General features: G+C 38.1%; 1 protein-coding gene across 1 annotated transcript in view; it reads right to left on the reverse strand.

Moving 5' to 3' along the window:
- EDA (ectodysplasin A) overlaps positions 1–27,989 on the reverse strand; it is a 455,546-nt gene that overhangs the window by 68,765 nt on the left and 358,792 nt on the right. Inside the window, 1 exon segment of the mRNA XM_033201286.1 lies at positions 24,141–24,246. Within this exon segment, the coding sequence (XP_033057177.1) occupies positions 24,141–24,246 (106 nt within the window).

Below are 27,989 nucleotides of genomic sequence, written 5' to 3' on the forward strand. Positions count from 1 at the left end.
AAAATACCTAAATAGACATTTCTCTAAAGAAAATATACGAATGGCCAATAAGCACATGAAAAGATGCTTGACATCATCAGTCATCAGGGAAATGTAAATGAAAACTACAGTGAGATACCACTTCACACCCACTATGATATAATCAAAAAGATAAATAATAACAAGTGTTGATGAGAATATAAACAAATTAGAACCCTTATCCACTATTGGTGGGATTATAAAATGATATAGCTGCTTTGGAAAACAGTCTGGTATTTCCTCAAAAAGCTGAACACAAAGTTAACATTTGGCCCAGCAATTCACTCCTAGGTACATACCTAAGATAAATGAAAACATATTTCCATAAAAATCTTGTACATTAATGTTCACAGTAGCATTATTCACAATATCCCAAAGCAGGAACAACCTGTGTTCATCAACTGATGAGTGGATAAAATATAGTATATTCATAAATGGAATATTATTCATCCACAAAAAGGAATGAAGTACTGATATATGCTATAATGCAGATGAACCTTGACTTATATGCTAAGGGAAGTAAGCCAGACACAAAGGACAAATATTGTATGATTCCACTTATCTGAGGGAACTAGAATAGGCAGTCATCAGAAAGTACAATAGAGGTGACCGGGGGCTGCAGGGAGGGGGGTATGGGGAGTTATTGTTTAATGGACACAGTTTCTTTTTGGAAGGATGAAAAAGTTCTGGAAATGTATAGTGGCAATGGTTGCACAACATTATGAATGTACTCAGTGCCACTGAATTGTATACTTAAAAATGGTTAAAATAGTAAATTTTATGTTATGTATATTTTACCATGATTAAAAAGGAATGAAGTATTGATATATGTTACAACCTGGATAAACCTTGAAAAAATTATGCTAAGGAAAAGAAGCCAGACACAAAATACCATGTAGTGTATGAGTCCATTGATATGAAATGCCCTGAATAGGCAAACTTACTGAGATAGAAAGTAGATTGCTGGTTGCCTATGACTGAGAGAGGGAATGGGGGAATTGAGGGCTAATACCTAAAGGATTTCTTTTTGAGGTGATGAAATTGTTCTAGAATGAATTGTGGTGATGATTGCACAAGTCTGAGAACATTCTAAAAACCACTGCATTGTATATACTAAATGGGTGGTGTATCATATGTGAATTATATCTCAAGAAAGCTGCTTTTTAAATTTTTTTAAAATTTATTTATTTATTTTTTTGAGACAGAGTCTCGCTCTGTTGCCCAGGATGGAGTGCACTGGTGCAACCTCAGCTCACTGCAACCTCCACCTCCCGGGTTCAAGCAATTCTTGTGCCTCAGCCAACCCAAATAGCTGGGATTACAGACGTGTACCACCATGCCCAGCTAATTTCTTTCTTTCTTTTTTTTTTTTTTTAAGAGATGGGGTTTCACCATATTGGCCAGGCTAGTCTCAAACTGCTGAACTCAAGCAATCCTCCCACCTTGGTCTCCCAAAGTGTTGGAATTACAGGCGTGCCTCACTGGACCAGGCCTGTTTAGTTATTTTAATAAAATATTGTCTTAATTTTTTAAAAGATAAAAGTGAGCTAATATAATTCTTTCAAATAAATCACATTTGTGTCTAATAGCTGGCATTTTTGACGATATTGACAAAGGCCAAAGGACCTTGTGGCCATATCCTCAAAGTACAAGGGATGCTAACAGGAAATGAATGGTCTTCTTGAATGTTGAAACTGCAAACGTAATGACATCCCACATATTTATATGGTGTTTAGTTTACAAAACACTTTCTGATATATTTCTGATGCACTGATCTTGTCAATATCCTTGTGAGGTTATCAGGATCATTGTTAGGTCATTTCCTTCCTCTGCCCAAAAAACTGAGCTTGTAAGTCCCATAGCTAGTTAGTGTTTGAACTAGATCTGAATTCCAGATGTATTTCCAACTGAATGCTCTGTCTAATCTACTGTTCTGTTTAATAAATAAGATCACACAGTACTCCATAAACAGGACACATTTTTATATAGCAAAAGAAAACTAACAATGTGAAAAATATATACATGGGCCATTAATATCCAAAACTCTTCCATGCTGTTCATTTGTGTTTCTAGCTCCAATTTATCTTTTTGTGATCTTTGAAGAAGTTTGCTGTTATGTGAACTTAATGGTTTTTAAATGAAAGCATGGATTTCATAAAATAAACCTAGGCAGGGTTTGGGGTAAATGGGTTCTAGGTAATAATTCTGTTAATAAGTATTTTCTGACCATGTAGATTTATATTACTTTGGAATTAGACCTAGACATGGTCTCTCACCTCAAGGAACTGCCAATCTAAGAGAAGGTAGAAGCAAGACAAACGAACATGTGACCAAGAAAGCAACAGACAAATACATTAGAATTGTGGAGTCAAGGGGCTCAGGTTATAAGAAAAATGATAATGGACTTCAGAATAGATAGGATGGCTGAGAACAATGACTTAAAAAGAGTTTCAGAAAAGCCTTCGTTGGAATGCCTAGTTCAAGTCTGCCATTTCCCTGAAAAAGGAGAGGAAAGAGATTCTAATCAGAATAGCAGTAAGAGAGCAGTTTGTATTTATTTTTCTCTCACAGGTCTCAGCCAGTGCAGGAACTGGGATAATATAGAATATGATTTAAAAATTCACTGGTGTGTTTCCTAAGAATATGATGTTGAACGAAGGATTCATTTCATTGAATGGAAAAGAAGGAAAAATGTCAAACTGTTTGATGTCTGTCCCAAGAAATGCATCCAAAATCTTTGAACTTGTCAATCAATAATGTGAACAAAGAAAATAACTTCTGTAATTTCCATGGCACTTAGTCCAAGGCTTGAAAAAATAGCTGTTTCTATATTAATTATTTTTATAGGGCCTCAGGCAATTTGAAAAGAAAAGTTTCAAGATCTAGCACATAATCAAAATCTGACCTTTGGACTCCTTTTCCTCCCCGCTCCTCCCCCTGTCATAGCTACCTCCATTGAATTTCTTTCTAAGAACAGAGAGAAACCTACAGAGAGTAACCTATAGAGAAATAGATCCATTTTGTTTTCTCCAAATCATTACACTCCCATCAGAAGCCTGGTTCATACCCACTGAGAGAAATGATCAGGTACTTTGTTGGAAATCAATACACTGAAATAGTGATTGTTAGTTCTGGTCTTACAATATCCCATTGGGTCTCTGATATTTTCCCAAGGGGTATTAGGAAATTCTCAAAACACTAATTTTAGTTCACTTCAGCTTTTAGTATAAACATATGCCAAATGGCACTTTTTTGGGGTGAGGGGAAGAGATTTGGCCAGGAAAAAAAAATCCAAACTCCAGCTAACAATAGAGGGCTGTAACTCCAGAGGTGGGAACCACTACTTTAGTTACCTGCTTGGCACAAACATTGAGCCACGACCTTCCATTGCCTCTCTGGTATCAGAAAAAATGAGAAAGAATAGGGATAACTTTGATGTTCACATTCTAATACTTTAAAAACACATATACCTAGAAAATCTTATTAATTCTTAACCGTGCCTATATTTGGGAGCTGAGATTGTGGTGTTACATTCCTTCTGTTATATCATAAATTTCTCTGATACTTAATTTTGTTTCAAAAGGAGCACGTATTACTTTTGTATTTATTAAAACTTTCAATTAAGGTTTCAGAAGCCCTGAAATAAAATAAATTAGAATTAAGAACCCAGCCAGGGCCGGGCGCGGTGGCTCAGGCCTGTAATCCCAGCACTTTGGGAGGCCGAGACGGGCGGATCACGAGGTCAGGAGATCGAGACCATCCTGGCTAATACGGTGAAACCCCGTCTCTACTAAAAATACAAAAACTAGCCGGGCGAGGTGGCGGGCGCCTGTAGTCCCAGCTACTTGGGAGGCTGAGGCAGGAGAATGGTGGAAACCCAGGAGGCGGAGCTTGCAGTGAGCTGAGATCTGGCCACTGCACTCCAGTCCGGGCGACAGAGCGAGACTCCGCCTCAAAAAAAAAAAAAAAAAAAAAAAAAAATTAGAATTATTAAACCTAAAAAGACAAACTAAACTGATAGCTTTAAGCCTGAAAACAGCTGGCTATATACATAAAGAGCAGTGCTCTAGAATTCTTATACCACCATGACACATTTCTATGTCTGACAGAAACATAATGTGAGTCACAAATGTGAGCCACATAGGTAATTAAAAAATTTCTATTAACCATATTAAAAAAGTAAAAAGTATCAGGTGAAATTAATTTTTAATACATTTAATGTAACCCAATAAATATAAAATATTTTAATTTTAGCATGTAATCAATATAGATATGTATTAATGAGATATTTCACATTGCTTTTTTGGTACTAAGTCTTTGAAATCTATTATGAAATCTATTTTACATTTATAGCACATTCACATTGGTCTATGTGGAGCCCACTTTTGTTTATTTGGTTTTTTAAAAATTTCAACTTTTATTTTAGATTCAGGGAGTACATGTGCAGGTTTGTTATATAGGTATGTTGTGTGATGCTGAGGTTTGTAGTAAAATTGATGTCATCACCTGGTAGTGAGCATAGTACCCAAAAGGTAGTTTTTCAACCCTTGTCTTCTCCCTCCCTCCTTTCCTCCCTCCCTCCCTCCACGTGTAGTTCCCAGTGTCTACTGTTGCCATCTTTATGTCCATATGTACCCAATGTTTAGCTCCCACTTATAAGTGAGAACATGTGGTATTTGGTTTTCTGTTTCTGTGTTAATTCACTTAGGATAATGGCCTCCAGCTGTATCCATGTACCTGTAAAGGCCATAATTTTATTCTTTTTTATAGCTGCGTTATATTCCATGGTGTATATGAACCACGTTTTCTTTATCCAATCTGCCGTTGATGTGCACCTAGGTTGATTCCGTGTCTTTGCTATTGTGAAGAGTGCTGCCATGAACATATGAGTGCATACATCTTCTTGGTAGAATGGTTTATTTTCTTTTGGGTATATACCCAGTAATGGGATTGTTGGGTCAAATGGTAGTTCTATTTTTGTTCTTTGAGCAATCGCCAAACTGCTTTCCACACTGGTTGAACTAGTTTACATTCCCACCAACAGTGTATAAGTGTTCCATTTTCTCAACAACCTCACTAGCATTTGTTATTTTTTGACACTTTAATAAAAGCCATTTTGACCGGTGTGAGATGATTTCTCATTGTGGTTTTGATTTGCATTTCTCTAATGATTTGTGATGCTGAACATTTTTTCATGTTTCTTGGCCACTTGTATATCTTCTTTTGAGAAGTGTCTGTTCATATATTTTGCCCATTTTTAAATGGGGTTGTTTTTTGCTTGTTCAATTTGCTTGTTCTATGTTTGTATTAAATGTATTTAAGAAGCAAGTCATCTCGGACCTGTAATAAAGACAAACTTAAGTTCCTTATAGATTCTGGATATCAGACCTTTGTCAGATGTATAGTTTGCAAATATTTCCTTCCATTCTGTAGGTTGTCTCTTTGCTCTGTTGATAATTTATTTTGCTGTGCAGAAGTTTTTTAGTTTAATTAGGTCCCACGTATTCATTTTTGTTTTTGTTACAATTGTTTTTGGAAATTAGTCATACATTCTTTTCCAAAACTGATGTCCAGAATGGTGTTTCCTTGTTTTTTGTTTAGGATTCTTATAGTCTGAGGTCTTATATTTAAGTCTTTAATCAATCTTGAGTTAATTTTTGCATGTGGTGATGGGTAGGGGGTCCAGGTTCATTCTTCTGCATATTTCATTCTTTTGGACAGTCAGTTATCCCAGCACTATTATTGAATAGTGACTCCTTTCCCCATTGCTTATTTTTGTATTTATTTAGCTTTAATAAAATAATGTAATAAGCACTTATAAAACAGTCACCCAAAACAAAAGCTAGGACTTTGTTAAAAACTTACATTCAGCCGGGCGCGGTGGTTCAAGCCTGTAATCCCAGCACTTTGGGAGGCCGAGACGGGCGGATCACGAGGTCAGCAGATCGAGACCATCCTGGCTAACACGGTGAAACCCCATCTCTACTAAAAAAACACAAAAACAAACAAACAAAAAAAAAACCAAAAACTAGCCGGGTGAGGTGGCGGGCGCCTGTAGTCCCAGCTACTGGGGAGGCTGAGGCAGGAGAATGGTGTAAACCCGGGAGGTGGAGCTTGCAGTGAGCTGAGATCCGGCCACTGCACTCCAGCCCGGGCGACAGAGCGAGACTCCGTCTCAAAAAAAAAAAACAAAACAAACAAACAAACAAAAAAACAACAAAAAATTACATTCAACCGTATGTTTCCTTCTCACTCTCATCTCCCTACAATTTACCCACTCAAGTAATCTTTATCCTGAATCCTGTGTTCATTCATTTCCTCAATTTCCCTTTCATATAATTATATCATGTTTATACATATTCCTAATATATGTATATATATATTTAAAGTTAGTTGTTTGTAACTTACAAAGGTTATTATGCTACATTTAATATTTTAGGACTTAGGTTTTTCAGTATTAAATTAAGTTTGTCTTTATTACAGGTCCAAGATGACTTGCTTCTTAAATACGTTTAATACAAACATAGTTTTTTCTTTTGTTGGCAAATTCAACATATGGGATTTACTTTTTATAAGCTTAACATTATATTGGTAAGATTCACTCATATTCGTAAGTGTTGTTACAGTTCATTCGTTTGGTTGCTGTTAATATTTCATTGTATGAATATATCGTAGTTTACCCATACACTATTCTGTTGATAGGCATTTGGGTTGTTAGATTTTGCCACTGTATAAGTTTCCTGTTGTATATATGGAAGAGTTTCTTTTGAGAGAGACCTAGGAACTCACAATTCTCACCCAACTGGGACAATTAGTGAGTGAGGGAGAAGGCAATGCAAGTCAGAGGGAGTTCCAATATGGATCAGAACCACTAGGAGGAGCAATGGGCAAGGAGTGGAGTTGCTTGTGAAGTCCCAAGAAACATTGTAAGTGGCAGTTGGTCCTAGTTTTACAATCTTTGTTTGCTCGACTGGACTGGACCATGTGGTGTTAGAGCTTGGAACAGTAGCAGTAGGAATAGCCGGGTTCCCATACAAATTTTGAGAATGCCAACACATTTGAGGTTGTAGTTCAGCCATCCAGAGAACGTGGGTCCTGTCTTCCCACAAGACCCCTGTCTTGTTTTTGGTGGCCAATCCCTTTCCTCTGCATTCCCTAAGCTGTCTTTCAGCACTGGGCTATATGTGGGTATATACTGGAGGTATTGGAAAGGCAAGAGAAGAACTTGACTTTTGGTGTATATAAAAACATTCTCTGGGGGTGGGGGAAAAGATTGAAAACTCTAAAATAAGTAAGGAGTCTTCTGTTTTTCTATCCCTGACTGCATGCAAGTTCATAATTAAGAACAACCTCTAGGAGTTAGGGCTTAGCATAGCTAATTCTAATGGAAAAGAACATGAATCTGTGACTGTTAGTTGGATCAACTACAAGAGAATGATTTTGAAGGAAAAGGGGATGAGGAATTCGTATAAGGTAAGGAAGGAGACAAAGCAATAGGTAGTTGGAAGGCCTAAACCAAGGGCATGGCAATGAGAGAAAGGAGAATTACATGGGTGCATAAGGGGATATAGAACTCAGATTTGCCCAGGGTTTTACATTTTAAAAATTGTTTTTTCAAATAACATTGTATTTAATCCCCATATCATCCCAGTGATGTATTACTGTTATTGCCATTTTATAGGAACTGAGGCTGAGAGATCAAGAAGCATGTTCAAAGTTTCACAGAAAATAAATGCCAGGCTTACAACTTGAACCCCGGTCCTTAAATGCGAAACCAAAGTCAATTTTACTGCCCCAGTGACTGCAACTGTGGTATTAAAGTGTACTGCAAACATTTCGTTTCTAACAAAGCCCTGAAGGTCACTAATAATTTACTTAAATAAAAACTGGAACAAATGTTATTTCTATAATAGTGTCACTCTTATTCACATTCTTATAAGTTTTCTTGAGCAAGAAGAAAAGGGGGCCTAGTTATAGCCATTGTGCTAGAAAAATCTACAGAACCCTAGGGGCCCCAGGGAGGGTGTTCTGCATGTGAATGTATCTAACTAAGCTCTGTATTATGCCAATAAATGGCGAAGAGTGTCACACTATACCTTAGCAATCAGAAAAATCATAAAAATTTGGAGATGAAGGGGAGATAAGAAATATGTGATGATAAATTACAGTGTAATTTTGTTTCTTACGTTTAAATGTGAAAATGGAACATTATGTATATTACACAGTATAGCCCTTTGAAGAAGCCATTTGTGCACAGTATCATTACTGTGATACAGGGATAGAACTGGAAAGGGCCTGAAGGCTGCTCCCTCATGAACAAATTTTTTTTTTTTTTTTTTTTTTGAGACGGAGTCTCGCTCTGTCGCCCAGGCTGGAGTGCAGTGGCCGGATCTCAGCTCACTGCAAGCTCCGCCTCCCGGGTTCATGCCATTCTCCTGCCTCAGCCTCCCCAGTAGCTGGGACTACAGGCGCCCGCCACCGCGCCCAGCTAGTTTTTTGTATTTTTTTAGTAGAGACGGGGTTTCACCGTGTTAGCCAGGATGGTCTCGATCTCCTGACCTCGTGATCCGCCCGTCTCGGCCTCCCAAAGTGCTGGGATTACAGGCTTGAGCCACCGCGCCCGGCCGAACAAATATTTTTAACAACTTCTTCCCTTGATCTCCCAATAAGTTACCAATTATTTGCCATTATATATAACTCCTTGTGGCTTCCCAGATAACTGCATTGTCTACTACCATCTCTTAAGCTCTTTCAAATATAGTTTTTGTTTTTGAAAGAAGGGTATGCTTTAGCTTTAGGCCTGCAGCATGCTTTCTTTCAATCTACAAATATTCATTAACTACTTAACTGTTTGTTTGCATTATGTTAGTTGCCACGCCGAGATAGAAGGAATCTCTAACCTCTTTTGGCTTGTTACATAGCTGTGAAGATGTGAGAAGCACATGAAAAAGGCCTAGAAAATATAAATATCTTAAGGATGCATGTGGAAGAATGTAAACTAAGAAGATGAGCTATCTAGATAGAGGTTTATCAAGGCCTCTTAAAGGCTATGAAGCCTACAGCTGGATCTTGGAAGGATGAATAAGGATCAAAAGTGAGGAGGTAAAAAGGCAGTCAAGGAGGGGGACTGGCTTGAGTCAAACAAGAGGCTGTAACCAGAAATGTCTGGTGGAAAAGATTACTTACTTTGTTGCTATGGTTGCCACCCCATGGCAATGTTGCATGATATACTAAACATAACCAGGCTTTTGGTTTTCTTATAATCTCTTATTTCTTTGACATTCCCAAACCAATAAACTGTTACAAACCATTTTTCTGTATTCAACTTTTATGATAAATAATACTTCACATTTGTACATCACTTTACAGTTTGCATAGCATTTGCACAGATATCAATTCATTTTATCTTTACAGCAATCAGTGAAATGACATGGAGGCTGACTAGCTCCAAATTAGAGGACGAGTGAGTGAGGGAGCTCAGGACTTCAACCTAGATCAGGTTTGATCCAATCTTCAACATTTACTTGTACAGTTTTGATCAATAATTTATATTCATAAATAATATTGTTAAGGTCCTATAGATTCTGATATACATATATATCTGGCATCAGGAATTATTAAACTGTGTCCTGAGTCATTTTTATGTTTAGCATATTTGATTGTTATTCAATTCTTTAAAAATCCATATGAAATATTTTAGAATACATTGTATAATCTTTAAGATGGCATTTATAGAGTTGGCTTGAACACTATACCTCAGATTTCTTTCTAATTACAATGCTATACAGTCCTCACCTAATAGAATTATGCACAGTTTAACACCTTGTTTCCTTGGCTCCATATAAGGAGTTCCACAGAAATGAGTTTTCTGGGTAATTAAGGTCTACTTCATTAACAGCAAACTTTGAAACCTGATAGAAATCTTTGTAAAGTGTTTTGAGATTTCCCTGTCTTCTCATGCTAGATACAGCTGTCTATTGAGGACTAAGAATCACCATGAAGATCCCATTCTGGACCATATATTGAGATGTTCAGTATATAGGGAAGTTTGAACACCTACGTTAATGGTTCCAACGTTGAGCAGCACTTTATGTTTTTCTAGGTGTTTTAGCATTTATTATCCTTTTTGATCATCACAATCCTGTGAGATAAGCAGGATAACTTCTTTTCAACTATGAAATAGCTAAGAGATTGAGGTGCTTGAAAAAAAAAAAGCATTCACATTCATTCGACTTATAACCTGAGAAATAAATGGATTGGTACTATTCTCATTTTACCATAGATACTAATAATTACCAATTATTGAGCACATGTCATGTGCCTGCAATGGTTTAGGCATTTTACTTTATCTCTAGTCCTTATAAAATCTTATCAAAGGAAGTATCATTACTATCATTATATAATGAGAAAAGTTAGCCTGAGAGAGGTTACATGACTTGGCCAAGGCCGCAAAGCTAAAAGTAGTAGAGCTAGGATTTCTGTGATTTTAATTCCTATGCTCTTTCCCCAAGCTGTCTCAGAGAGAAACTAAGAGTCAGAAACTTCGTATTAACTGAATTTTTTCTTTCTTTCTTTCTTTTTTGAGACAGGTCCTCACTTTGTTGCCCAAGTTCGAGTGCAGTGGTGCAGTCATAGCTCACTGCAGCCTCAAACTCCTGGGCTCAAGTGATCCTCCTGCCTCAACCTCTCAAGTAGCTGGGACTACGCGTGTGCACCACCCAGCTTGGCTAATTATTTATTTATTTATTTATTTATTTATTATTATTATTTTTTGAGACGGAGTCTGGCTCTGTCGCCCAGGCTGGAGTGCGGTGGCCGGATCTCAGCTCACTGCAAGCTCCGCCTCCCGGATTTACGCCATTCTCCTGCCTCCGCCTCCCAAGTAGCTGGGACTACAGGCGCCCGCCTCATCGCCCGGCTAGTTTAGTTTTTTGTATTCTTTAGTAGAGACGGGGTTTCACCATATTAGCCAGGATAGGATGGTCTCGATCTCCTGACCTTGTGATCCGCCCGTCTCGGCCTCCCAAAGTGCTGGGATTACAGGCTTGAGCTGCCGCGCCCGGCCTTTTTTTTTTTTTTTGAGAGGCCAATTTAAAAAAAAATTTTTTTGAGATGGGGGTCTTGCTATGTTCCCAGGCTGGTCTCAAGTTCCTGGTCTCAAGAGATCCTCCTGCCTTGGTCTCCCAAAGTACTGGGAATATGGGTATGAGCCACCACACCTGGCCTTGTGCTTTTTTCTTTCTTATGTGTGTATTCCATCCATGTACTAGGAACTTTACTACACTAAATTTGGGCCTTGCTTCTGATAGCTTCTGGATTTTGCATACTATGCTACAGGGTGGGAAGAATGAATTAGACTCAAAATGCTGAAATGAAACTTGAAAGTAACCTCCGAGACAAAATATGTGCACCACAAATATGCCTTTCTCCTTTAAATAGGTTACAACATAAACTTATGTTTTAAAGAGTTTGGGAGATGATGTATAAAAATAACATAGTATACAAACCAATAACTTTGTGACTCATGAAAAAAGTTTTTTTTGTGTAATCTGAAATATAAAATTCCACTTTTGGAAGTATACAATTCATACTTTATAATCTGATCATTTCAACGCAGTTTATTTTTTAAAGAGATGAAATACATCTGAAATTCAAGAAGAGAATTAAATTGCTGTGTTTACAATAACTGAACATCCTCTCAGGAGATACTGTGAAGCTATCATGAGAAACACATTCTTTTTCCATTTCCTTTTAAAGAAATCATATTTCTAAACAGATTAGGATCGAAACATAGCAAATTACCAAGTCAATCTTCTTCCCACTCTTCTGGCACAATGTAAGATAATGAGGTGCTGAATTTCATCTACACAGATGACACTACTAACTTTCTGGCAGCAGGCCAGGCCCACGACTTGTTTTGCTATAGGGAGAATAGATCTGCACAAAGACTTCTTCTTTCCAGTATACCAGATGACAAAGAGCATAGGTTGATTAGACCTCTGGCTTGCAGTATATAGAATTCAGCATGACTAGACCCTAAACAAGTGATTTAATGCACCAGAGTACTAGGTTCATTAAAGGAGCTACATACTGGAAGCAGTGGTAAAATGCAGCCAAGATTATAAGCCTACAGCAAAGCATCCTTGGTACTTCACCATTACAAATTAGCATTTGTAAACATGTTAATTACATAGGACCTATGTTCTCTAAGTCAGCTAAGAGTCTTACACAAGGAAGAAGGTAGGATCAATCATTGCTTCTAAATTACATCAAGGTACTAAGTGTATTTTGCTACCTTGCACCAGATATTGGTAGAGTAGAATATCAGAGAAATTAAAACGGCTACCAGTGTTAAGAACCATTATACATGGCTTACATTTTATATTTATTAACAAGGAAGAATTGTGCTTGCCTTGCTAACATTTATTTCTGTGTATGGAGGCTAGCGGAGAGAAATAGTGAGGTAGGGATGATGCTAAGATAATTTGGGATTGAAAGGCCACTTATTAAGTACCTGAATGGGCATTTGAAGGCCCCCTTAGGCTGTTTTGACCTCTTTTCACATTTTCTCTGCCCAACGGTTTTGGCTTTCTCTTAGCCCTTATTCCAAGCCTCATGCCAAGACGAAAGCCAGCAAACCTAGGGGATTGGTTAGCTTTGTACTTGCTGTTCCCTTTGTTAGAAATGGGTTGTCTACCTTTCTTCATCAAAGTCCCATTCACCTTCCAAAACATAACTGTCACCCAATTTCTCATATATGCATGCCTAGTATGTGCCAGCCATTATGCACTTCTCCTCAGAGATGTATTTAATGTATTTGGTTGACCATTCTGTGGTTCCCTTGTCTATGCTCCCATTGCAGTCTTATCATACCTCTATATAAGTACTTACCTATCACCTTTGTGAATTAGTTATAAGATTTTCTCTTTTCTGAAGGCTATGGGCTTCCAGAGCTTAAAAATCCCTATATTTTATGCATCTTTGTGTCCCTGTGTGTAATATAACACAGTGCCTTCCACATAATAGATGCTTAATGAATCTCTAGTTATTACTCTGTTCTCCTCCTCTCTTTTGTTTATATTTGCTGTTTTCTAATTCCTTATCTGGTTTCATCATGAACCCTTCTGCCCCAACTACTGTACTAAAACTGCTCTCACCAGCATTGCCAACAACATATTTCATACTGAATAAGGCATCCTCTTTCCACTGGGCGTGTTGAATTGGTAAGATGTAAGTCTAGAGCTTCTTGTAGCTATTTTTGTCACCTCATAGCGAGAACCTACATGAAGAATGAGGCCAATACAAAGGAAAGCAGAGCTGAGAAAGTACTGATGATATCATTTAAGCCCCAAGGTTAAGCCATGTTTTAAGCCAGCTTCATCAAGGACTTTGCAGTTAAATGAGCCAATAAATCCTCCCCCTCCTTCTTTTTAAAAATCTTAAGCCAATTTAGGCCAGCTATCTGTCACTTGTAACTGAGAGAGTCCTAATGTAGCTAATTATCTCCATATCTATATTTTCAGCCCAGCTATCTCTCTTGAGCTTCAGATGCATATCTCAGACTGCTTGCAGGTTTCTCCTCGAATTTCCCACTGGTACCTGAAACTCAACCTGTCCAAAACCACACATCTTCTTCCCTTGATCATTATCTCAGTGACTAGTATAGTACCTTGTCAGAAACCTGGGTGGCTTCCTTGACTCTTCTTTTTCTCCCTTCAATCAAAACACCAAGTCCTATTTTTTCTACCTATGAACTCAATCTATCTACTTCTGTCTTTATTGCTGTTACTCTAATTCAGCCACTGTCATTCCTTTTGTATATCATTACAGCAATCTCCTCCCTTCTTTGTCTTCATTATGCCCTCTCCAGTCCATTATTTTCTATCCACTTTAACCACTTTTTAATTATATTCTTATAAATTACAGTTACACATGTTATTGTAACAAATCAAACATATAGAACTACATAAAGAACCACTTAATAGTTATTCCCTTCCCATCCAACCCTCTTCTACCCAGGTAATCGATATTCACTGTTTGATGCTTCCCCTTCCCACATCTGTTCCTATGTGTGTATACATATATACACACACACACACACATATATATACACCTGTACATATTTATAAAATATTTTATATATGTTACATATAAAATAAAAAATATATGTTAAAAACTTTCTCTCCCACAAACAATGTATAAGAGCTGTCACTGCCTGACATACTCACCAGCATTTGGTATCGTCAGCTTTTTAAATGTAAAACACCTAGAGTGGCACTTGCTAGCAGCCACCTAATAAACGTTAGTTACCTCCCTCAAAAAAAAAAAAAAAAAAAAAAAAACTTTCTCTATGAAAATGCGGTCATATTATACACATTACTCTGAAACTTGCATTTTTAACTCTAGCAATAGAACATGGCTACTTCAGATCCCTACATAGAACTACATAGAACTCATTCCTTTTAATAGTAATATTACTATTACTATTACATTGAATGATAATATACATAATATTCAATAGTATATCTATGTCATAGTTTATTTGACCATTTTCTTATTCATAGATATTAGAGTTATCCCTCCTTTTGGCAACAAAACACTGATATAATAAATACCCTTTTATATATGACCTACATACTAGAATTCTCAAATTTTTTTTTTGAGATCGAGTCTCGCTCTTTTGCCCAGGCTGCAGTGGTGCAATCTCGGCTCACTGCAACCTCCACCTCCCGGGTACAAGCAATTCTCCTGCCTCAGCCTCCCTAGTAGCTGGGATTACAGGCCACGCCACCACACCCAGCTAATTTTTGCATTTTAGTAGAGACGGGGTTTCACCATGTTAGCTAGGTTGGTCTTGAACTCCTGACCTCAGGTGATCCACCTGCCTCGGCCTCCCAAAGTGTTGGGATTACAGGCATGAGCCACTGCACCCAGCTGAATTCTCATTTTTGTAGGATAGATTCCCAAGACAGTGAATGCTGGATCACAGGTATCCTAATGTTTAACTTGACTAGAGAGATTAAGATCCAAAATGGTTGTAACAATTTACATTCTTTCCAGCAATATATGAGTTTTTCCACCTCCTAATTATAATAGGATGTTAATGTATTATAAAATTGTTGCTAATGTATTTAGGTAATGAGTAGAAAATGGCATATCATGCCCCTTTTATTTATTTTTATTTTTTAATTGTTATTTTTTTTGAGACACAGTCTTGTACTGTCACCCAGGCTAGAGTGCAGAGGCTCAATCACAGCTCACTGCAGCCTTGAACTCCTGGGCTCAAGCGATCCTCCCACCGTAGCCTCCCATGTAGCTGGGACTACAGGTTCATGCCACCACAATTCTCTAATTAAAAAAAAAATTTTGTAGAGATGCAGTCTCACTATGTTGTCCAGACTGGTTTCAAACTCCTGGCCTCAAGCCATCCTCCCACCTTGGCCTCCCAAAGTGTTGGGATTACAAGTGTAAGCCACCGTGTCCAGACTATTTTTAAAATTAAATTTTACCTGTTTGTTTTAAATTTGTAGAACATGCACATGTTCAACTAGTCAACTCTCTCCTCACCTCAGCCCCAAACACTCAGTTTTCTTCCTCAGAGCAACCATGATGACCAGTTACAGATTTATCATATTTAATGAGTTCCTAAATAATGGATATGTATTTCCAATTCTCTGCTATTATAAACAGTACAGCAAAGAATATCTTCATTGATAAATGATTTCCAGTGTGTCAGTATATCTATAAATAGAAGTGGAATTGCTGGATTACAGTATGTGTGTTTAGCATTTGAAGATATTTGCCATATAATCTATTCTTGACATTGATCCTGTACTTCCCCATTGTCTTTAGGATAGTTTCTAAATTCCATAAAATAGATTCCAAAGCCCTGCGTGATTTGACCCCTCTTGGCCAGCTCATTTATTATCATTTTCCCTTGAGATCTTTACACTACAACCTTACAAACTTCTTTCAGTTCCTTAAACGAGCCATGCTCCCTCTTTACTCTAAGTCTTCCAACATGTATATTCTTTCTGCCTGGTGCACACTTCCCTCAAATCTTCATTTGACTAACTATAGCATCCATCAGTTTGCAGCTCAGATGTTACACTTATTAGGAGACATTCCCTGTCCTCCCAAGTCTAGATCAGGTGCCAATGTGTCCCATAGCACCCTCTGCTTACCCCATTATATGACTCACTATACTGTACTGAAATCATCCACTGTGAGTTTGATTAGGGTAGAGTCTTATCTTGTTCACTACTGTGCCCCTAGTGTCTGGAAGGATGATCAATAAACACTGATTTAACAACTAGTTTGGTACTTAAACATTTACTGAATGAATGAGTTTTTTTAAAAAAGGAAGCTGTAGTAGTTCCTTATCTTTGAGACTGAAGAGGCCCTACAGGAGTAGAAGATTCTACTCCTACAGGTCAAGGAGTAGAATCTAGAGTAAGGCAGGGTTGTGTAAGTAATACACTACAGAGCCAACAGGTGCCTTCTGACCACACATCTATGTCTGCCTGTGATATTTTGAGGAGCCATACAGAAGTGAGCTAGCAGTTCACCACTCAGCCAACAGATTAACCTTCTTAGCCTTCACTTCATGAAACCATTTGCTTGCACTTAATCCTTATTGAGCATTCTCAGCGATGCTAATGAAAAGGCTCATTGACCATCCAAATTGAAACCCTTAGTATTTAATCATCTAGACATCATCTGATTGGCTAAAACTAGCCTAGCTATTATCATTATATTATAGAAGTCAGGAATAGTTAATAACAAGTTATATCAGAGTTGGCAGGAAACAATTCAACCATCTATTCTAGTAGTTCAACATCTTTTCTTATTCTAATATATCTGAAGGACATGATATGCTCTCATCAGTAATAGTACCTTCCTCAGTATAGTTTTCTTAATGGGTTGTAGAGTGGTCAAAATTCCCAGGAGTATGCATGCTTCAAAAAAACTCCTTATATGCTTTTGGATCTCTTACACTCCAGTTGAGAATCACTGATTCTAATTTAACCCTTTAGAATAAACTAAGATCAGAGAAGTGAAGTAAGACTTTCCTAAGGTCATCCTGCCACTATAACTACTAATGGCAGAGCTGGAATTAGAATCTAGATCTCCTGGCTTAGAGTTCACCAACTTCCCTAATATTGAGAAAAAAATAATTAGAAGGAACTTTAGAGAGACTGAGTAGACAGGAAGGACCTTTAGAGAACATCACGTCAGGTGGGCCTGTCACCTCCTTTAGGCAAGTGAGATGTTCCTCAAAGATGTCTTAACTTTATAAGCACTATTGTAGCAGGGCAGGGAGTAGGGAGGGCATGTTCACATTATACCTTTCCTGATTCTATATTGCTCATATTTGTTATAATATATGTATTATTTTTGTAATTTAAAAAATCCCATAAACATTTTAAGCATCTTAATCTTTAACCTCTATACCCAGTTCAATTTAGGCCTTACATACTAAGTACAGGAGTTTGGCAGCTATACCAATTACAGAACCTGGTACAATGTCTTACAAGTAGTTGGTTTTCTAAAAATGCTTGTTAACCAAGTGTTAGTGGTGATGGCCTGTTGAGAACATTTACTGCAGGGCTAGTTCCATCAATGAAAATACAGCTTTAAAGGATATCTGGAGTATGAGCAAGCTAAGATATTTTAGCTTACTTAATGTCTTATTTGATATAAAGCCACTCTCCAGAGTATTCTGCTGTGGGCACGTAAGCTGTTGGCATCCACTACCAGCAGGCAACCTTGGGGATTCTACATCTGAAATCAACGATCCTCTTTGAGTCCACACACATGGTAAGCCTTCAAAAGCTTTACTTTTGTCTTGTGAACAAGCCCCTGAAACTCCATCAGCTCTCAAAATGATTTTACTCTCTCATTTGATAATCCACAGTAATGGCTCTCTGAAAGTATCAAATATAAGAGCAATACTAAAATGAGGGCAATTCTTAATTCTAGCTAACATTTGTACAGGCAGAAAGCCTGTTTTCTTTGACATCATAGACTCTCATGTTCATCTGTATCAATTTAATAGTAGCTATGCCCCATTCCATTATTATTTTTAAAAATTGAAGTACAAAGGATATATTTCAATCTTGTTTTTCCCTCTGCTCTTTGATAATAGTAGAAAAGAATATTAAGTTTTTTGATATGTCCAAAAGTAAACTACAAGGAAGAGAAATTCCTAAGAGATACTAACAAAAAGGGTTACATATATACAGCCAGCCAGCCAGAGTGAGATAGTGCCACAGAGCAATGTGCAGATGTGATCATTTGCTGTGATGAGGTAGGCCATAGTGTGAGGCTTGGAGTCTTCTTCCTATGGGCCTGGATAGCATGAGTGAGAACAAAAATGGGCAATTTGGCTGATAGAGAGCATTTTTGAAGAAATTATAATTGTTGTCCATAAATTAGGGAAGGTGAATGCCCCAAATGCCTGGTAGACCATACTAATATGTTCATTTTCCAGAGAGAGCATAGTAATAGCACTTAATAATTTTCGAAGTATCTTTGCAGGCAGGTGCAGTGGCTCATGCCTGTAATCCCAGCACTTTGGGAGGCTGAGGAGTGCGGATCACTTGAAGTCAGGAGTTCGAGATCAGCCTGGCCAACAAGGTGAAACCCTGCCTCTACTAAAATATAAAAGTTAGCCAGGTGTGGTGGCTGGTGCCTGTAATCCCAGCTACTTGGGAGGCTGAGGCAGGAGAATTGCTTGAACCCAGGAGGCGGAGACTGCAGTGAGCTGAGATCATGCCACTGCACTCCAGCCTGGGTGACAGAGCGAGATTCCCTCTCAAAAATAAAATAAAATAAAATGAGGTACTTTTGCCGATATTAACACTTTTGATAAATACAACAACTCTATGAGGTAAGCAGGGCTAATTATCCCCATTTTAAGGACAAGAAAACTGAAGCTTAGAGGTATGTGACTTCTTCAAGATCACATGGCTGGTAAGGTGGCAGTGACATCAAGATTGGGATCAAGAAACTGCAGCTCAGTCTAGTACCTTTTCTGTTACACCATGCTGCACTTTCATTCTCTTACCAGGACAGAAACATGGAAGGCAGGCGGGTGTGGAGAGATATTAAGATTTTTATTAACTTCTGAAAATGCTCCTTTCGGAAGAGAACAGATGTTTTTACAATAATATTTGTGAAATATGGAAACTACCTCCTTGGGAATTCTGGATCCATTTTACCTGATTCTAAGGCCTCATGACTTTCCAAATACATTCTACATTTCATTCTAACTAGAAAATAAAGTTCTGTGGATTTCTGGAGTGCTGTGCAAGAGATGACCAAACAAGCCACCTGGAGCTATTATTACTTCAGAAACACATCACAAAGATAAGACACAGCAGGAAATCCTGGCACAGATTTCTAGAACTGTTGTGACTCAACACCCACAATGAAAGTATGATACTTTCTTTGAAGAACAACCACCACCAAAGGCCTCAAATAATTAGTACAAATAAACTTAAATGATCTGAAATACTTCCAGCCAACTCAAGTCAGTGAATTCAAGGAAGAAATGTAGTAAAGAAAACGAAATTCACTTATTTTCTAAGAGTTGAAACTAACCGTGTGTTTGGGACTCCTGCTTAGCTAGCCAATGCCTTCATTTATAAAGTAATTTGAATGGAGAAACTGAGATGAGCCTAGTCATTCTTGAATGGTGAGTCAGAAAGATTGTATATACCCTGGATATTGCCACTGACTTTCTTTTTAAAAGGCAAGATAGACTATGCATATGCTATGCCTCTAATCAACTAGTTTAATAGTCTGATGAAAAGAGGAAAATAGGCTTCTACAGCCTGATTTATTCTTGGTAAACCTATACAGGCTCCTAAGGATCACTACATCCCTTCCTTTTCCAAGAGTTAATGAACCATTTATTAAAATTTTTTTCTCCCACAGCGATTTGTGGAGATCATTAAGCTTAATATCTATAGTTCCTAGAAAGAAAGTCTAGGCTGGGTGCAGTGGCTTATGCCTGTAATCCCAGCAGTTTGGGAGGCTGAGGTAGGCGGATCACTCAAAGTCAGAAATTCGAGACCAGCCTGGCCAACATAGTGAAACCCAGTCTCTCCTAAAAATACAAAAATTAGCTGGGTGTCGTGGCTGGCACCTGTAAAAAGCATTTGTTAAATGATGAATGACCAAACAAATGAAGTTGGGTCTCGACTTTCTTATTCCTTTTTGACGGAGTCTCACTCTGTCGCCTAGGCTGAAGTGCAGTGGCACGATCTTGGCTCACTGCAACCTCTGCCTCTTGGGCTCAAGCAATTCTCCCACCTCAGCCTCTGGAGTAGCTGGGACTACAGGTGTGTGCCACAGTGACCCGTTACTTATTTATTTATTTATTTATTTTTATGTATTTTTGGTAGAGACGGGGTTTCACCATGTTGCCCAGGCTGGTCATGAACTTCTGCCATGTTCTTAACTCTTCAAGGTAAATGACTTGTTCTTTGACACTTGTGAGGCAAACCTGAGCTTAGATAGCTAAATTTTTATTATAATATATCAAGTAATTTGTGAATTTAGAATCAACACCTGATAGATTTTAAAAAAAATCTCTTGGCATAGATTTTTTTTGGCCTTAACTCACCCCAATATGACTTACCTATCCCATCCTACCTCTTATCTGTTCAGAGTAGTTTCCAGACTGACTTGCTTCTTCAATGAGAAGTCCTTTATTTGTACAAAAGAGAGATATCTCATTGTCATGATACACAGTGATGTATAGTGTAGACTTATATATCCACTTGGCTGTCTAATAGCTACCTCAAATTTAACAAGCCTAACTAAACTCTCCCCATATTCCTTTACACATGTCTCCCCTTTTCTTCCCCATCTCAGAAATGACAATTCTACTTGTTTAGTTCCTTAAGTCCAAAACCTTGGGGTCACTGATGCCTCTTCTCTGTCTGTCATATCTCTTATCTAATCAATCTGAAAATCCTTCAGCCATTCCTTCAAAATCTCTCTAGAATCTGACCACTTCTCCCTACCCACACTGCTTCTATCCTGGTCTAAGCCACCATCATCTCTTGCCTGGATTATGGTAATACTCTCCTAAAGATTCTTCCTGCTTGTATCCTTTCTTCCTGCATCTATTTTCAATACAGCAGCCAGAGGAATGCTGTTAAAACATACATCAGATCCTGTCATTCCTATGCTCAAAATCCTCCAGTGGTCCTCCATCTCATGCAGAATAAAAGCCAGAGTCCTTACCTTGGCCAACAAGGCTCTAGATTGGATTTTGCTTTCTGACCTCATCTCCTTCCCTCTTCCTCTTCTTACTCTGCTCCCAGCCACACTGATCTTTCTGGAACATACCAAACATTCTTCTGCTTCAGAGCCTTTGAATTTTGTTTCTTTTTTCCCCAGACATTTGCATAGCTCTTAACTTCATTTCATTCAGGTTTCTTCCCAAATGTTCCCTTATCAGAGACACCTTCCTTGATCACCTTACAGCATACCCCATCACTGTCTCTCCCTGTTGCTCGGCTATATTTTTCTTCATACCACTGGTCAAATTTAACCAACTTTATTTATTGTCTCTTTATGCTGGAAGTAAATCACTTTGAGGGCAACGGGAAATATTTATTGAGGGTCTACTAGGTGCCAAGTTTGTTTCTAGGCAGTGGGGATATTAAAAATATCCTTATTGAATGTTTATTCAAGTATTATATAAGCTGCTGTATTTACTTAGTAAATATTTGATGAGTGTATTGAATAAATATAGTATACACTCAGCAGAGTAACAAGAATGGTTCAAAGGAAAAGGAGATTTGGATTGACTTATCACTCTTTAACTCATTGGAGCACCTGCCACATCTAAAGAAATGGTTCTCCAGACCACAAGGTGAAAAGTTGGAAATCTAATAAAATTCAAGGACCCCCAGGCATTCTCTACTCCTAACTCTAAGGGACTCTTGGATTCCTCCAAGCTATACTGATTAAAGAAAAATGCCTGGATTGCATGAGAAACTTGGCATTGGCACCAAGAGACTAGAGTCTAGTGACTGAATAGAGTATCAGATCAGGAGGGAAGTAGATAAGAAGTGCTAAAAATTAATAAGAGAGGCTTTGACCTTGACCAGAGAGAAAACTGTTTTGTATCAGGACAGAATAAACACTCTAAGGAAGACCAGTATCAGAGATGTTGGTAGCCAGATTTGGACAGAGTAGTTTTGGGAAAAGGAGGAAATTACCTTCTTTAAGAGAAAACTTGGGAGGTTAGATGAAGAGGTAAATCTTAGAAGCCATAAGACTTTCCACTCAGACAGGGAGGGAAGACCACACTCACTATAGAAGGTGATATTGCTCTTACCACCTGTCTCCTCTCTTCCTTCGCAACCAGGGATTATGAAAAGTTTGATGGCTGTGGGAGCAGCCTCAAGGGAAAAGCCAAAGGTGGAGAGACTTACATGTATCAGAGGGTGAGATTATTAGGAGAGGAAAGGGACCATGCTTCTCAGCTCCCTGCTTCTACATAGCCAGAAGACTTCTAGGAAACTGGCTACAAGTAGTAGGTGAATAATGGGTAACTTTTACTTCATGGACTGCATTTCTTAGGCTTGAATTGGTCATCAAGTGTATGTAAAATGACTGCTCTAGAGAATGGTCCCAGTGGTCCAGTTCTCCATTCAAAGGCTCAATGTTGTTGCCATCTCCACTGACTAGAAAACCTTATCTTACTGCTCTGACTCTTTTTTTCTTTTTGTATTATTATGGGGTCCTTGTTCTGAGCTCTTTCTCAGATTTCAGCCAGTTATACTTCTTCTTGCCCCTACTGACAAAGTCCTGGCTCCATCTCTTTAATAGCTCCTGCCTTCTAAAACTGCTTCCATCATTGGCCCTTACTCACATCAACAAATGTCAGTTTAAAAATTTCATTTTCATCTGTATAGAGTCATATTGCTTTGTAACCCTCCAGACACATATTATTGGCAGATGTAGCCAGACACATGCTGTCTTTGAATCCAGATGCCTTTGCAGCAGCCCAGAGCTATGTATTCTACAAACCCCTGTGCCCAAAGGGGTAGCATTATGTCAATTGACAGAGTGATGCTGAAATATCAGAGCAATTCAAAGACCCTGCCCAGGAGCTAGTTCAACATTTTGTTATGCCCCACAGAATACATTGCTAGTTAACTTAAAGCTATTACACTCAGAACAGGGATGGTTTCCATTGATACATCACTGCCTAGCTGAAGGGGCAGTCAACATCATCAACTTACATAACAAACACCAACAATGTTCCAGATAGTAGGCTAGATTCTAGGGTTATACAAAGAGAAATGAAATCTCTGCCCACAAGAAATTTATAAACTAGTTCTAGAAGGTCTAGTTCAGATTTGGGCATGGTAGTGGATACCAACATTGATAAAATTATCATTGGAATTAGCACATCATGTAAATGCTAACAGGGTACAACACTGTCAATTCCAAGAATAGGACCAAGTCCTCTTGATGACCTTAATAGGTGCGGGACATCTCCGGGAGAGATGAGGTCCTTACAGAGGGTGATCTTGAGAGATACAAATGCTACCATGGCTCTCAGACATACTGAGAAAGGACTGAAGGTATCTGGAGTTGGAGGAGGGAGGATCCTTGTATAGTTAGTTCTATGTTAAAGAACTGATTGTTAGGTTAGGCTGCAGAAATAGTCTATGACCTTGGGTCTATGGAGAGCATATAAGATCATAAAGCACACTTGAAAAGGTAGGTTTTTTTTTTTTTTTTTTGAGATGGAGTCTCACTCTGCCACCCAGGTTGGAGTGCAGTGGCGCAATCTCAGCTCACTGCAACCTCTACCTCCAGTGTCAAGCGATTCTCCTGCCTCAGCCTCCCAAGTAGCTGGAGCCAGGCCCGGCTAATTTTTTTTGTATTTTTAGTAGATACAGGGTTTCACCATGTTGGTCAGGCTGGTTTTGAATTCCTCACCTCAAGTGATTCGCCCCCCTGGGCCTCCCAAAGTGCTAGGATTACAGGCAAGAGTCACCGTGCCCTACTGAGAAGGTAGTTCTTAAAAGGATACTTTTACTAACAGATAATTCAGAAATGATAAAGGATCAACTGAATAAACTTACCGTCTGCTCCTTCATTGCTTTTGCTTCTTTTATTGCGGCGAACACGCCTACTTTCTTCTTCAGAGTATGGCCTTTCATCAGGGAAGAAGAAATTCAATAGGGCCATCTGTAAAAATTACAAGTACATTAGTCAAAGGTTGACCCCACTCAGTCATAGCCAACATAAAAAAACAGCTTTCCATAGACAGTCTACCTGTACCTTAAGTTTGATGTGTCTAAAGCCTGAGCCCATCTTCCCCTACACTGTACAAACCATTTTATTTTTGATACCATTATTATTCTAATCATGTAGGCATGAAATTTTGGTTAATTCTGAATCCCGTTTTTTCCACCCTGAATATCTAATAAGTAATCCATCAGGTCCCATTTCTTCATATATTTCTGGGATTCAGAGAGCCCAGCCACAAACTTCTAATTTACCACACATACTGAGGATGCCCACTCAGAATTTGAGTTGAACAGAAAATTGAACAGAAAACCTTGAATTTGGCTGGGAGCAGTGGCTCACGCCTGTAATCCCAGCACTTTTGAAGGCCAAGGTGGTCGGATGACCTGAGGTCAGGAGTTCGAAACCAGCCTGACCAACATGGTGAAACCCCATCTCTACTAAAAATACAAAATTAGCTGGGTGTGGTGGGGGGTGTCTGTAATCCCAGTTATTGGGGAGGCTGAGGCAGGAGAATCACCTGAACCCGGGAGGCGGAGGTTGCAGTGAGCTGAGGTCACACCACTGCACTCTAGCCTGTGCAACAAGAGCAAAACTCTGTCAAAAAAAGAAAGAAGAGAGAGAGAGAGAGAGAGCGAGTGAGAGAGAGAGAGAGAGAAAGAGAAAGAAAGAGAAAGAAAGAAAGAAAACCTTGAGTTTGCTACTCCCCATTGGACTTCATTATTACACATTCATGATTTTGCCGCATTCCTATTTATGATGTAATTTTGGTTTGTTCCCAAAATGCTGTGCATCCAATACTGAGGTACCATTTATGTCAATGCTCTTCTGGGAGTAAGTCATGACAAAGCACACAATTATTTTCTCCTCTTCTGAGATTCCTACAGCACTTGTGGTCTATAAAACTAATTTTGGTACCTGGTCCTCTACTGTCTTATAATGGTCTCATAATAAAATAATATGTTTCATATGTGAATGGGTCTGGCTTCACTAATAATCATAGCTTAAATATATACTTGCTGAATTGAATCATAATCTTTTAGCATGGGTGCTTTATTGTGGTAAAACCATGTGCTTGAGGTAAACAGTAAACACGGCAGTAGGATTGAGTGATTCTAATGCCAACTCTGCCACTTACTAGCTGTATAACCTTGAACAAATAACTTAAGCTTTAGTTTTCTCATCGGTAAATAGGGATAATAATAGTACTTTGCAGATAAAACAGTTGTAGAGTTAGAACAGTACTTAGCATGTAGTATGCACTTAATAAATGTTTGCTACTACTATTATTGTTAAACTTAATCTTCAAAATAGAATGGTTAATTTGGGGCCTAAAAAAGAACAAATGAATCTGCATTTGCATTCTATTATCAGTTCAAAAAATAAACAATCCCAGAGTCCTCATGTCTGCGCCATCTCTGATTAAGTGGAAAAAAATGGGTTGGACCCAAGAAGACCCTAATATTCTACACAAACTTTCTTCAAAATTCTGTGATTTAACCAATATCCTTAAAGTGTAGGATTAGCATCTTGAAGGATACATGAATGTATTAAATATAAAATTAATAAATCAATGTATAGGTAATTCCATCTTGTCAACAGGATTGCATTTCAAAATAAACTGCCATTTTTCTCAAAAATGGTTGAACATCAATCAACAATTTCACATGGTTCAACTGAGTAGTATTTTTGAGCCACTTAAGTGGAATATAAAAATGCATTTTCTCATAAAATCAACATAATAAAGTTTGGCTAGTTTTCCTGATAAGCCCACAGAAAGTTACTTAACTCACAATATAAATAAGCTAATGTACTAATAATAGTATAAAACCAAACTGCTGTTTACAATAAAATCTCAATCATTTGCAACTCTACAAGTCATCCTGGATAGAAGAATTTTCTTGATAACTTTGAGTGCTGAAACTTACTTCAGCTATGCAGCCATTAAAAAAGAACAAGATCATGTCCTTTGCAGGGACATGGACGGAGCTGGAGGCCATTATCCTTAGCAAACTAATGCAGGAACAGAAAACCAAATATGGCATGTTTTCACTTATAAGTGGGAGCTAAATGATGGGAACACATGGACACATGGTGGGGACAACATGCACTGGAGCCTATTGGAGGGTGGAAAGTGGGAGGATGGAGAGGATCAGGAAAAATAACAAATGGATACTAGGCTTAATACCTGGGTGATGAAATAATTTGTATAATAAACGCCCAGGATACACATTTACCTATGTAACAAACTTGTACATCTTGCACATGTACCCCTGAACTTAAAATAAAAACTAAAAAAACCCCCAAAACCCCAGTAATAATAATATTTACTTCAGTGTTTGTGAATATTAAAGTATATGATAGGGCCTAGTATAATGCAATAAAAAAGAAATTAGTTTATAATATGTGATTTAATTCAGGGCTTACTGAATATGTGGAGGACTATTTGCCTGTACGTTAAATGACCTCAATCCACTATGGTTTTGAGGGTTTTTTAATATTACAATTACATGATAGAGCAATACATGCTTTGATGGAGAGGAGCTTTAACTTCTCTGGGAGCAAGAGGGGAAGTATCTAACACAAACTGAAAGTGAACAAGTCATCTTGGAGGAGGTGTGCTACCTCTGTGAGTCCTAAAGGATGTCAAGGATTTAGTGATAAATGGAAAATGGAAAAGGAATTCCAGGAAAAAGGAGCACTGTGCTTAAAGGTTCAGAGGAAAAAGAAAGAATAACAATTTTTGGAACTATAAGTAGCTTAGAATAAGTGGAATAAGGAGAGGGAATGGTGAGAAATAATCCAAGGAGTATTAAGTAAGAGCCAGATTATCATGTTGAGGAATTTAGACTTAGATCCTGCAGCAGGGGGATCTTCTGAAGGATTTTTTCCCTTCTGAAATTTTTGTACCTTATAAAAATCTGATATATAATTTACATCCAATAAAATGCACAAATTTTAAGCATACAGGTTGAAGAGATTTGACAAATGGACACGCTTTTGTAACTATCACCCAAATCAAGATAAATCAAGATTTCCATCAACCCCTGAAATTTTTCCTTGTGCCCTTCGGTCATTCTCCAGTGCCCCCGACCCTGAGACAACTACTGTTCTGATTTCTATCACAATAGCTTAATTTTTCCTGTTCTAGATTAGAATCATCCATTATAACTTTTCATATGTATGAATATGAATTTTCATTCAACATACTGTCAGTGAGATTCATTCATGTTGTTGCGTGTATCACTAGTTCATTCCTTTTTAGTGCTGAGTAGCAGTATTCCACTGTATGGCTCTATCACATTTTTTTCTATGAATTCTCCCATTGATAGACATTTGGGTTGTTTCTAGTTTGGGGCTATTATAAATAAAGCTCATATGAACACTGATGTACAAGTCTTTGTGTAGACCTATGTTTTCATGTTTCTTGGGTAAACACCTAGGAGTAGAACCTCTGGGTTACATGGTATTTGTTGTAAGAAACTGCCAAACTATTTTCCAGAGTGACTGTACCATTTTAAATGCTCACCAACAACATATAAGGGTCCCAGTGCTCTGCATCTTCACCAACACTTGGTACTGTCAGTATTTTTAATCAATCCCCCATTCTGGTGGATGTGAAGTACTGTTTCATTGTGCTTGGTTTTTGAGTGCTTAAACTTATTTTTAATGTTATTTTATCC

This window comes from Trachypithecus francoisi, unplaced genomic scaffold (genome assembly GCF_009764315.1).
Source record: "Trachypithecus francoisi isolate TF-2019V2 unplaced genomic scaffold, Tfra_2.0 Lachesis_group6, whole genome shotgun sequence".
Taxonomy (NCBI): Eukaryota; Metazoa; Chordata; class Mammalia; order Primates; family Cercopithecidae; genus Trachypithecus; species Trachypithecus francoisi.